Raw genomic sequence first — 13,178 nt, forward strand, 5'->3', positions numbered from 1 at the left:
GTCCTGCAATGTAGGTGGGAGATGAGTAACGTCTCAGGCCGACCCCTCTGTTCAAAGACGGTCGCTCCAGTTTGAGGTAGATGGTTTCTTTTTACTCCTCTTTGAAACCATCCGTCTTCTCAGGCCAAGAAGTTCACCTTACGCAACATTAAGTTGTTTTCTTTCTCTTAAAAAAGTGTCAGTGTGTCGCAGCATCGCCGACGTGCATCTTACCTGCCAACATTCAGCAGTTTGGACGCAATGTTCCAACTGATTTAACCTTTTTCACTCATTCGATCAAAATATAAAGACAACATTTCATTAATGGTTAGCGTGGGAAATGTTACCATTTCTTTGCCACCTGTGGAGAAAGTCCCCAGAGAAATCACGTAATTTTGTGAGCTGCCGAGTTACGAGAAGTTTTTTGAACACTTCTGAATTCTTAATCAAATAAACTTTATTGTTAATTTGGCAAATTATTAGAATTAGACTTTTTCTCAACTTGTGTCTCACTGGAACAAACAGACACACTGTTTCTGACACAGAGAAAGAAATCAAGTGTTCAAAACTATTTAAAGCGGTTCACCTGACACATGTTAAAGCCAGGTGATCTACAGCCTCTATAGTCCACAACAGTCTGGACACAAATACTGCATATATATTCAAATTGTCAAACAGCATTTGTCCACAGTTGCTGAGTGATGTCAGCTGATGTGAGCCGCTGTTGTCTCCTCTGCAGTGAGCAAGTCATTGCAGCGTCGACTGGGTTTATTTGGGGTTCTCTCTACCTCCAGATGACGGCTTGACAAAGCCGCCAGATGAGCTGTTTCCACTCCCGAGCTCCGACTTGGAGAGAAGCTTCTGATTTCCAAAGTAGCGTGTGAGCAGAATCTTTCTCAGCTCGTTTCCCTGCGGAGACAGAAATCATAATGTTAAATCCATATCACAGTCTAAGAGAGTCCCAGCCTCAAACTAGGAAATTCATATTTTAACACATTGTGGGGGAAAAAAAAGGAGCATTTTGTGAGCCGCGACCATAAAAATGACATCAAAAAGAAGGGCGAGCTCACGAGTGTCCTGTTCAAGAGAGCGTTTGTGGCGCGGCGTATTCACCGGAGGGACGCCACCCGACCATTCTAACAAGAGGGATGAGCTGGTTTCATTTTAACACCTGACATGTCATCCCAAGATGCACCTCTTTCTCGACGGAAGCGGTAGGCTTTCAGGGAAACAGTGCTCTCATCAGGTAAGAAATCGGGCCGCCCCCTCGCAGAGCGGGACAATAATCGTGGAGTCCAGTAACGAGATGGCGACCGAGACAGAGAAAAGTAAGCTAACCTCAATCATCTTAGGTCTGTTGTTGCTTTTGAGATAATCAAAACCTTTTATATGAAATCTTTTATTGTGATGTTCTTCTTTCTTTGAGTACATAAAGATATAAACTGGCATTCAAATAGCTGGAGAGAGACGGCGGGGCGATGTCATGCAGCAAAGGGCGCCAGGCTGGACTCAAACCCGGACTGAGCCTTTCGAAACGTGGCGTGCTCTCTACCAGGGCACCCCGAGGTTTTCCTTTTTCCATCTTGACTGCGAGTCCGTAGCAGGAAAAGTTTGCTCTGTGTCCGCTCACAAAGTTTAATGTCAGAGACGGACATAACAACTAAAAGAATACACTCGCAGAGCGTCACACACCTTCGATGCTCTGTAGGGGAAAACTGACAAAAGGAGGGCTGCGCGTCGCCGTTTGTGCGAGGTGATGTTTTATGTATGCGCACGAAGCAAAGCATTACACAACAGCCGTCGAACATCCTATCTAAAGACTATATTTATTTTCTTTCTATCTCTCACAAGTATCTCCGCGCGTCTCTTGTGACATTTGACGCAGACGAGCAGAAACGAGATTAAAGGATTCGCGGAGATAATCTCCCCGCGGCGGGTTGCGTAATCGACGGCTGACAGGTGGACGGCTCGCACTGTGCCTGAACACCGGCGACGTGTGCATTGTGCAACAGGAGGGAGGAAGGATGGAACACAGAGAACGTACGGACGCTCGGGCCGGTCAACATCCGTTTCTATGTCAACCGAGCAAGTCAAAGTGCCCTCGCGTCGATGACTCATCGCCACCGTCATTATTGATCAGCAGAGTGGAGGGGTGGATGTAAAGATGGACAAACAGACCGGCTGGAGGGTGGAGCTGAAGGATGAATGGACTGTAAGCAAACCATCTGTGGTTCACCGGGGAAACGGGCCTCACCTGGGATACAAAACACCTGAAACTACCGGAGCTTTGCAATAAATCCATTTGAGATGTTGATCCACCTCCACGAACACCGTTAAGGCTGCAGTTTGAGGTGTCGTCAGGGCTGAAACGGTTCAGTCTGCTCATCAGTGAATAAATATTCATCAACAATTTTAACAAGTGAATAATTTTTCGATTATCCTGTCGTTTATCAAGTAAAAATGCCAAACATCTCCCGGCTTTCACTTCAGCTTTTTTTCTCTCTTTTTCATATCGTCGTAAATCAAAGATTTTTCTAAAACGAGAAATCTGAAGCTGTCAGAAGTTGTTTTCATACGTGATTCTGAACATTAATATAGCAGTAAAAACAGAACTGCCACGTAACGATATGGAGCAGTAACAGTGTCCTGGGTGGAGGGTGAAGTCACGTTCCTTCCTGGTCCTCTGGCAATACTCTTGACACTTTATTTAAATGTATGTAATGCACATTTTTGCCTCCTGTATATAATACTCATAGCGTATAATCCTTTCTATGATGTATCTTTTCTCTCTTATCTAAATCTTTTTAGTATTTTTCTTTTTCTTAAAAGTGCGTCTTATTTTATGTATGCATGTCTGTCTACCTGCTACTGTCACAGGTGAATTTACCCAATGTGGGATGAATAAAAGTCAAAAGTCCAAAGTTTTGGTAGCCGGTCGCGTGTTAGCTCACTTTAAACCTTCCCAAACAAACTGTTGGCCCTCCCTTGTGTTTACAAAGAGGCCAAGAGAACTGTGACACTGAGATCACAGAGCGCAATTGGACGTCAACGTGTCACAAAATCCAAAGTTATGCAGTCATTTTTTGAGGTTCATTTGTAGGTTGAGAGAGAGACAGTCTTGTCTGGAGTGAAGGCTTTTCACCCAAGTTATTTTGCACTAGTAAACATTGATATGGAACTGCTGTAAAAAAGGCTTTGAGCTGCCAACAACAAGCTTCCAGGACATCGTATCAGAAGCAGTTCTGCACATTAATGTAGAATAAGACATTGCGTATACGGCTGTAAGGGTCTTGCGCACGTACATAGACTATACAGCCGCTCTGAAAAAAACTGGACTAGTGGAGCGAGCTGATGAAATAAACCTGAGGCTTCGAGCTGGATTCGTACGCGGGGCAGTTTTGGCCTCAGAAGGTCGAGCGAGTCATCCAGGGATCAGAAAGAGGTTTGATCTCTGACCCGGCAAAATGATGCTCAGAATATGTAATTGGATGCACAAAAGAGACATTTTTTCATCCTCTACAGTGTGCAATTATTAGCCTATTATAATTTTGCGTTGGATTTACAGCACTGCAAATCCTGAACGTCTAATCTGCGCCTTCGGTCGGTGACGAAAGGTTTAGTTTTGCCCTGATAAACATCTGAAAACGCTCCGGGTCACTCAGCAGAACAAAGACAAACCTCTTTACTAAACTGAGGAGGTGACTAATGTACAGTCGGGATTAACAGCATGTGAAGACAGAATACTTTCACGTCTAACTCGCTGAATAAAAAGTTAATCTCAACCAAACCGGAGCTGCCGATCATCGGGACAGTAGAAAGACAAACCAAGGTGGTTTCGTTTCGTTTTTTGACGAGTTTGAATTAAGTTTCCTGAAGATCTGCGACGTGAAATGACAGATTTTGTCAGTAACGACCGTTTCTTGATTTAGAGCTGTAGCCAACGCACCCGCGTGGTCTGAGGAGCTGGTGCTCTACTGCGACATCTAGTGGCCGCGAATGCTGCATGTAAACACAAGAAATAAGCTCAGATTTATGACGAACAATAACGACGATCCCTCGCGTCCGTGATGCATTTCAAATCCTTTTCCCTTGCTGTGCTTTCCCGACTGGCACACGAGCATATATCTTCGCCTCTCCGTCCATCTGCACGTCCCCTTATTGTGACTGTCACACCTCTGTTTAAGCGGATGCATACTGCTAATTGGTATTCAGCTCGATATGATTCATTTGTGCAGCTGCCTCCGCCGCTTACAGTAAATTTCTGGTGCTTTGCAAGCGAGCGAAACTATAATGGCGCAAAGGGGAGAAAAAAAAAAAGTCACTGTCGACATTATATTTTCAACAACACTCAAGACTGCTCGCTGGGAAGAAGAAGAAGAAGAAAAAAAAAAGAAGAAGAGACCAGATCAATGCTTTGACACCGAGAGATCAGACAAATGATGCACCTCCGTGTCGCCTCAAAGGCTGCACAGGTACAGTCCAGCTGAAAAGCCTCAAACGTAAAGTGCACCGGCGAGTGAAGATATGGAGGAGCACGTGTAGCCGATGCTCCCTGTGTCAGTAAACACTCCATCTCATCTGCAGTCAGCAGAGACACTTGTCTGCCTGCACTGTCTGGCTGACTGTCTCACAAACACACACACACACACACACACACACACACACGCACTTCTTGAACTGAGGGTGAGCATCTATTGAGCTAGCCTCTCCTGTTTTCCACACCGCAACGCGCAGACATCAGTGCAACTAAAAAAACCCAGCGCCGCACTCTATGAGGCGTCTCGATGCGCGCACGCTTTGACTGATCGAATCACGTTTGACTCAACATTTTCCCTTTTTTCTGACACAGGACGTGCTGGTGTTGCACTGCTCTCAAACACCAGCGAAAGGCGGTGGGGGTGGGGGTGGGTGGGGGGAGTTGAGAAGGGGGTGACAGGTTTGTGCTCTTGTTTCGCCTCCCTTCTGGGCGATGCAGTCTGCTGGCTAGGTCTGCAGAGAGAGAGAGAGAGAGAGAGCTGAGCAGAGGAGAGGGGAGGAGAGGGGAGGAGAGGGGAGGCAGGATGGCGGTAGAGGAGAGTCAGCCCAGCCTGACTCATCTGCTTGCTGCTGCTGCTGCTGCATTGACGAGAAAAAACTCCAGTCAGGTGATGTAAGAGCCACGAGAAAGAAAGAGAGATAGAAATAGAGGCTGAAGAACTGACAGAAGTAAGAGAAGGAGGGAGGGAGGGAGGGAGGGAGGGAAGGAGGGAGGGCTGAGGGGGTGAGGGAGGACAGGAACAAACACAACCTAGCGAGAAAGCAGACAGTCGTGGTGTTTTAAAATGTGCACCGGCACGCCACACTGCGGCTCTGGTGTCCAAGCCGGGGATGAGCTGCTGATCCCCACCTCAAGCAACCTCGCACCCCCTTTTTCTTTTCTCCCCCCTCCCATCCCTCCCACCCATCCCTCCCACCCATCCCTCCCGCTCGCAGCTCTGCTGTCGACAGTTCTCCTCAACCCCGGAGAGACGCGTGGAGAGAAAAAAAAAAAAAAAGGACTCAAACACCAGCCTGAACTATGCTTCTTTAGGTGGTCTGAGAACTCATGCAGGCAGCGGAGGGCAGCACCAGCTGCGAGCCAGACAGACAGAACCCGGGAACAGGCGGGGGGACGCCGGAGCTGCTCAGGTCAGACAAGGTCGATCATAGACGAGACTCAGGCCACAGAGGAGGAGGATGCTGCCCGAACAAGGTTCAGATCGGGAGAGCTAATAGTTTTCTTTTCTGTGTTGTTACTTTCTCACACAACAGAAACCTGAGAGGAGCCAGTGTGTGTGCGTGTGTGTGTGTGTGCGTGCGTCTCTTGTAAACAGTGGGGAGCGCTGATCAAGAACACCGCGACACAGCACAAGTCGAGCTTCCCCTTGCGAGGGCTGAGCAACATCCAACAACTTTACCATCAGGAAGCAACAATTAGGTCCCAGCAGTCGACTGCAGGCAACACACTTTGTTCAGCGGAGGGGGTTTCAGACTGAAACTCTACCTCGTAGCTGTTGTTGTCATTTTCCAGATCACACTGAAACTCAATCTGACCGTGCACAGTATGAAACCATGTGCAGCAGGTTATCTGATAAAAGCATTGGTCGTCTCTAAGGAGTCGGCTCGGGACCGGAGGGAAAAAGAAAAGCTCGGAGCCTTCCGTAACATAAAACGTATCCGTATCGGTGTGTTGTGCAAGGCTTTCTCACCGAGCGGTCGTTCATGAATACGACTAAATCGTGAAATCAAGATGCACACGGTCACATGATCCTGCTGTTTTAGTGCGGACACTTTATTTTTCATGATTATGAAGTTGGGGAGTGGAGACGGAGACGGTGAGGTCGTGTCATCTGTATTATATCAGGGAATGTTTTTATAACATTAGAGGAGATTTTTTTCGCTCAATTTTCTGCATTTTTTAACCCACTTTTCTTATTCGCGGCGCAATTATTTGAAATACTACCAAAATCGCTATCGTGCTAAGTGAAATGTCCAAGTTACAAGTTAACTTCCAAAGTACAGAAGTTGCAAAACGTGTGACAAACTGCATCTTAATGTTTGTTTCACTATAGATAAAAAATGTCACATCATCAGGATTTTTTGTACTTTTTAGAGTTCTGATGCAAAACTGATAATTCCTGCTATTCATGAATCATCCCACAAATGCAAAATCCATCAAAACAGTAACAATCTGGTTTATTCTAACTGATCTTGGGGCCCTACTGGACAGAATTCTGTATTTTTCCAGCAGAATGACGCTAGCTAGCTTATGCTAACACCAGCTAAAACACAGCAGATCAGGACAGCCGGCGTCTGTTGTAATAATCACAGACGTTTATGGAGATATAAATGGAAAACCTGCTCCGTGTTTTAGCTGAGGTTAGCTTGTAGTTGTGTTTTACTGCTGGATTTTTCTAGACATTCATATTTGGGAATTAAATGATAATACTTTGCTTATGGTTTCCAATCATTTCTAAGTCATGAGAATTTCGAAATTTCCTAGAAATAAGTAATCTGGCAACGATTAAAGGATATAAAGAAGGATTTCCAGTTTGTAAGCTGTCAAGAAATCCCATGCATCAAATCAAATGTGCAGAAAACATGTGTGACCGTGTGGTGGCGGCTTTGACTCGTGACCTCCTGAGTCATGACACAGAGTAAGCAAACAGGGGGAATCATTTCTCCCGTTAATCCCAGAGTGAATTGTTGTCAGTGCACTTTAATGCTTCCGTGCGAGCCTGCGTTAGGTGATGCTTTTCAAATACGGAACATTTCCTGACGCACGGTCACCGCGGGTGGCTCAGCAGCTTAAAACTCAGGGCCAACACTTCATCGCAGTACGCTCATCCGAACAAAAAAAAAAAAAAAAAACACGTGGAGAGACGGGGCATCATGTGCCGTCATTTACAATGTTTTTCAAGCCGCAGTTCCCCGCAACACATGAAATGCTTTTACCCAACAAACAAGCGAATCAGCAAAACAAATTAAGCACACATGTGAGAGCAATTGGTGGGACGGGGTTCAGGCAGAGACGAGACCAGCGGCAGCAGCGTAAACAAGCTGCTCGGGAAGAGGCCCGACTGTCAGCTGCCCGGCTCGCCGTGGAAGTGTTACATGTGATTCACTAACGACGTTAAGCGCCGATCCAGATTGTTGACTATCTCGCCGGAGATCAGATGGCGATGGCTTGTTTATTTCCTCCGTCTCGCTGAGCACGGACACAAGGTGGACAAAAAAGGAGAAACACCTCGCGATAAAAAAGGACCTGCGGGAAATAAACGCAATGCCACTGCTAATGCTTAATGTCAGTCGGTTGATCAGCCACTTCGGTCCAGACTGGAATAACTCAAAAGCTCTTAATTGCTGGTACAGACATTCATCTCCCACTAAAAGGAGGCACTGCAGTAACACCAGTTACCTGTTACACTAATGACCTTCCCATCAGCCTCAGCAGTAATTAGATTTGGCGCCATTTAGCGAAGAGTTAGCAAAGTTAGCGTTGTGATTCTGGGCGTGTGAGCATGCTGACACTCTCCTCACAGAGCTGCTCGTGTGGCTGCAGACTCTTTGTTCACTTGAGGTGTTGAATCATCTCAACAGTCACTGCTGAGTCTGTAGTGTGTGTTCAGTGTTCAGTGTTTTTCCTCTCGGTGTAGGTGAGCGTCTACTCTCGACCACCGACACATGCTGTCACGACAGGACACTTTTTTTTCCTTCCTGCTCTTACGTCATTTTCCAGCGTCTGCGTCGGATGCAGACGCAGTTTTGTCTTGATCACAAAAGCCGACTTTATCCAGTCGAGTTAAAGCCCTGATGAGCTGATTACTTTCGATGGTTGTGATCATCGCCAAATTATGTAATGTGGCGAGAGGAAAAGTCTTAATCTAATAATGAAGTGGAAAGAGGAACAAAGGTCACACAAAGACACAAATAAACACCGACTGAGGAGGCGTTTAACAGCCGAGGAACTCTCAGAAATGACCACAACAGGCGGTGATAACAAAGATAACTGGGTCCACTAAATTCCACTCCTTTATGTGCATTAGCTAAATTCAAAGCAGGAAGCAATTAATCGTAACACAAGCTGCAATTCACAAGATTCATCCTGTCGCCCGTCATGTGCTCCCCTGAGCACAAGAGACCTAACTCACATGCGGTCAGATTGGATGACACGCTATGAAGTGTGTCGAAACACTGTTCACGATGACAATTAATCTCATTCATAGCGGCCCCCTCAGATGCATGAAGTCGAGGCGCTGCACCGTTTCTTTTCGAGCGGTTCCTCCAGGACGCCAGAGTTCGGCAGTCAGTCACCGCGCTGCCGCTCTGAAGGCATTTTCTGCACAGGGTACACAGACTTCCTGTGCCCAGTCGCAGCCAGACCAGACAGACAAACAACATGTGCTAATCCCCCGTCGCCATGGAAACCAAAGCATAATACTCCAGTAACAGACACCTGACTGATGGATCAAGGGAAGCGAGGGCAGCGAGGGAGGAAGGGGACGACCTTCTCAGCACACACTCGCCGACTGAAGCACAGATGACAGATTTTCACAGAAATGTGTTTGGGTTTTTTTTTTGGCTTTACATGAAAAAGTATGACAGGTTTGAAACTCCAGCTTTCTGGTTTGACTCAGCGCGCTGCGTCAGCCTGAATCCAGCCAGAGGTCAAACTGTCCGAGAGCTCAGCCGGCTCTCTGCCTGACCCGCTCCCTCTGGATGAACCTGAGCCATGTTCCGCTACTCCCGGGAGAAGACCGACGAACAGGGAAAACCCAGCAGGATGAGCTCACACAGGACAGGCCAGCGTGGCACTGCACGCTTGGAAGTGTGTGTGTGTGTGTGCGTGTGTGCGCGTGTGTCTGGGCGAAGCTTTCCGTCTACATGCGTCTGTGTGATGCGCTTAGCATTGAGAGGCTGGTAATCTGTAAATCTGCTTTGCTTTGGGCAGGTGGTGTGAAAGTTGGCAGGCAAGGAAAGAAACGAGAGGGAAGGGAAGGGAAGGGAAGGGAAGGGGGGAGACGGACAGACGGACAGGGAGACGGCGTGTGAATGACAGGGACGAGTGTGAAAGAGAGGAGAGGAAGGAGAGTGTGAGAGTGGTTTATATTACATAACTGGCTTTTTTCAATCCCCGGTAAACAAGACGACACGCTTACGCGTGCACAGCAGAGCACGTTACGCACACATGCACGCTCGTGCTCGCAGAAGAACGTTTGGAGTTAATAAAAAGGTCGGCTTGGTTTTATTCTGTACATTTCGTATCATCAACCAATCCCATGACTAGAAATGAAATGAAATCAAAGCGTGATTTAACTTCTTCCTCTGTGCCATTAAACTTTTATGTTATTAACCGGGAGACACGGTGCTTTAACATGAAAACTCGAGTCAATGCATATCGAGTTAATAGCACATTTTAAAGTGTTTCATGAGGCGTTTCGCACTTTTATTCAGAGGTGGACAGGGAGGATCTAACCCACAAGTCCGCCGCGATGCTCCGAACTGATGCCATTTCAACACACACCGCGGCTAACTGTCTTGAATCCGACGACATACGACATCCCGGCGCTTTAAACGCTCGTAGCACATCAAATGTTTATTAACCCGGAGATGAAAATAGTCCACAAATGCATAATTAATTCCTGCTCGAGTAGCTACATTGCCCAAATGATGCCAAAGATGATTTAAGAAATTACGCAGCATTTTTTTTTTTTTTTTTTTGTAACTTCTGAATTTTTTACGTCTTCAGCAGCAACAAATGTGCTCGAGGTTGAGCATCACAGACACGGTGGGGAGGTTGGAACGTATGCAGAGATGGATTGATGCATTATTGGCTTTTTCACAGAATTTGAAAATCAACTAAACTACAACTAAAGTAAAACACCAACATTATCTTTTCATTGGCATGGAATGAGATGAACATTGTATCTTGATAGTGTTGTCCTCAGGAACGCGATATAATTCTATGAACTTGTTATAATATTTGCCTTTAACCACTTATAATCAACATTACTGATGATTATTTATCATTTTTCACATTATCAATATCAAGTAATTTGTCAAAAAAAAAATTGGGATATTTGATTCTGTCATCCAACCCGAGGGATTATGGTACAAATAAAATATTAAGAGGTAATATCAGCAAATATTGTGATAATATTTTAAGGCAGTATCTCTCAATTTCTTCTCTAAAAAAAATGGTATTTTATTCTATTCCCTCCCATGTAATGTTTGTACACAGTATCAGTATGCGCGTCTTTCATTTTTTCCCTGAAAAGCCTCCCTCACCCAGACGTCTCGGAGGCCAAGTGGGAGCGCAAACATTTATAAAGCTGCCCTTATCTGACAGCCCAAAACAAGTGAAGTGCAGCAGTCAGAGCCAACACGTCTCTGCGCTGTGGCTGCTGCGGATCTCTCTCCCTCGCCGGCTCCGGTCAGCGCTCCTGGCGTGACCCGGGCAAAACAAGAGACCCGGGGCCCGGGTGGGAAGAGGAGACGGACGGAAGAATAACTCGGTTGGGCAGACAGAACGCGATGGACTGAGACAATGCGTGGAAGGGGGCAAAGGAGGAAGAGAGAGGCAGTGAGCGGACAGAAGAGTGAGAGTAACGAGGGAGGGAGGGAGGGAGGGAGGGAGAACATGATGGTCCACGTGACGCTGGCTCAGCCACTGCAGGCTGTTACGTAAGCGCACCCCCTGCCCTGTCTCCTCATAGACTGAGCAGACTCTGCTTCTCTCCAATCCCTCACCCTGCAGCCGCTGCCCACTTTTTTTTTTCCCTTCCACTCACATGGCTCCTCACATGGCTGCCTCCCTCCCTCCCTCCCTCCATCCCTTTCTCTCGCTCTCCTCCACCCACTCGTTGCATCCCAGGGGAGCCACCAACCTCTGCTGCCTATGCTGTCACTCTGTCTCTCTCTCTCTCTCTCTCTCCTTCTGTTTTTTGTCTGTCTGCCTCTCCCTCTCTCATTATTTCCATCAATCGTTTCTCTCTCTCCCTCCCTCCCTCCCTCCCTCTTCCTCCCGTGCAGTGAGGCTGCAGCTCCACGCTCAGGGCTACAGGGATATGACAAAGAGAGGCCACAAATACATGCTCGAGCACACTCACGCACACCTACACAAACTGACATTTCACATATCGTTACCGCACTGTCTGGCTTCTCGAATGCGCCGAGCCGCTTTAAAAGAGAAAAAAAAAATTAAAAAAAGAGTGACTGTTTTTCCACTTTGAATTCCTCTGATCTTGTTCCACACAACTGTTGAATAATTTGCCTTTCGAAAAAAAAGACAAAAAAAAAAGAGAAAAGAAAAGAATAACAGCTTGGCTGACTGACACAAGACGCAAACACAAAACAGGGAGAACAGAACTCGGCTTCCTCCGGCAGCTGTGCGTGACGCCGGCTGACATGTAGCGCAGAGAGAAAGGTAGTGACGGAGGGTAAAGACACACGCATGCATTGTGTTTCGAACAGCTGATGATCTGCTGCACACATAAACAGCCTCTTCAGTACGTGGCTGCATGAGGCCACACGTGCCGCCCGTTCCCCCCCCCCCCACCCACGTTTAACGCGGTGAGCCGACTTCCAGACGATCCCTCGCTGCCGTCTTCTTCCTGGAGTCTTGCCGTCGGTCCGGATCGTGTTGTGTGGATTGCATCTCACCACACAGCTGGAATAAACTCTCCTGAACCTTCCAGAGGTGATTTCACACCTCACTTCTTCTTTTTTTTTCCTTTTTCTTACTTTGGCCTCGGCCCCTCTTGCTGTGCACAAACATCCACACACTGCCCTCTCCTACAGTCTCCTCTACCAACTCTTGTCATTCACTTTCCAAGGCCTCTGGCTGAGAGGGGGGGGTGCAGCAGGAGACGGGCTCCCGCAACCTCCCCCCCCACCCGCTGCAGTATTGATTTGTTTGTTCAGTGCTTGCCCCCCTCCTCCCCTCCTCCTCCTCTTCCTCCGCCTCCTCCTCCTTTCCTTACTTCCTCCCTCCTATTCTCCCTCTCAGTGTGAGTGTGTCCTCAAGTGCCTCCCTGCCTTATGTAACATAGAAAGGCCCACAGCATACTGATGAAGGGGAGTCTGGGCTCTGGGCCGACAGACCTGGGAGAAAACAAGGACTTCACTGCACTGCTGATAGGAGAGCAGAGCCGCCGACACTTGAGGACGCGGCTGAATCCAATCTAAACTTTCAGATAATTCTGCCTAGTTTAATGTGTTTTCTCACGTGACGGTGAAGGTGTTGCATTTTCTCAAAGAACCCCCCAAATTCTGGCTTTCCGAACGTGAACAATGATTGAATGAAAACCACGTCGGGGTCCGATCACTCACCGTCTCCTCGAAGCACTCCTTCTTGCCCAGCATCTCTCGGAGCGTCTGCAGGATCTTGATGGACAGCTTCTCCTCTTTGTCCATTAACTTCTTGGTGTGTTTAATCAGTCTGACAGGGTGACAAGAGAAGTGGCGGATCATTTATGGCCCGCGTCCCGCTAATGCAGTCACTGGCTCGCGCGTTAAAAAACAAAAGCAAATGCTTTTCATCGATCACCACATGTGAGATCTCCTTTGGTGCGTCTCCCGGGAGGTCAGAGAGCAGCAGCAGGGTAACAGCACCCCCGCAGGTGTGCCGACGTATCAAACTCACTATTCAGGAAATCAGTGAAGTATTTAATTTGAGTCAT

At 47.3% G+C, this 13,178-nt stretch overlaps 1 protein-coding gene across 1 annotated transcript in view; it reads right to left on the reverse strand.

Annotated features, from left to right (window-relative positions):
* The window catches only part of itpr2 (inositol 1,4,5-trisphosphate receptor, type 2), a 69,383-nt gene that overhangs the window by 25,488 nt on the left and 30,717 nt on the right, over window positions 1-13,178 (reverse strand). The window contains exons 37-38 of the mRNA XM_030425891.1: window positions 12,829-12,937; window positions 768-888 (exon numbers count right to left, since the gene is read on the reverse strand). Coding sequence (XP_030281751.1) covers window positions 768-888; window positions 12,829-12,937 — 230 coding nt within the window. The remainder of the gene's footprint in view (window positions 1-767; window positions 889-12,828; window positions 12,938-13,178) is intronic.

The sequence above is a fragment of the Sparus aurata genome, chromosome 8 (assembly GCF_900880675.1).
Source record: "Sparus aurata chromosome 8, fSpaAur1.1, whole genome shotgun sequence".
Taxonomy (NCBI): domain Eukaryota; kingdom Metazoa; phylum Chordata; class Actinopteri; order Spariformes; family Sparidae; genus Sparus; species Sparus aurata.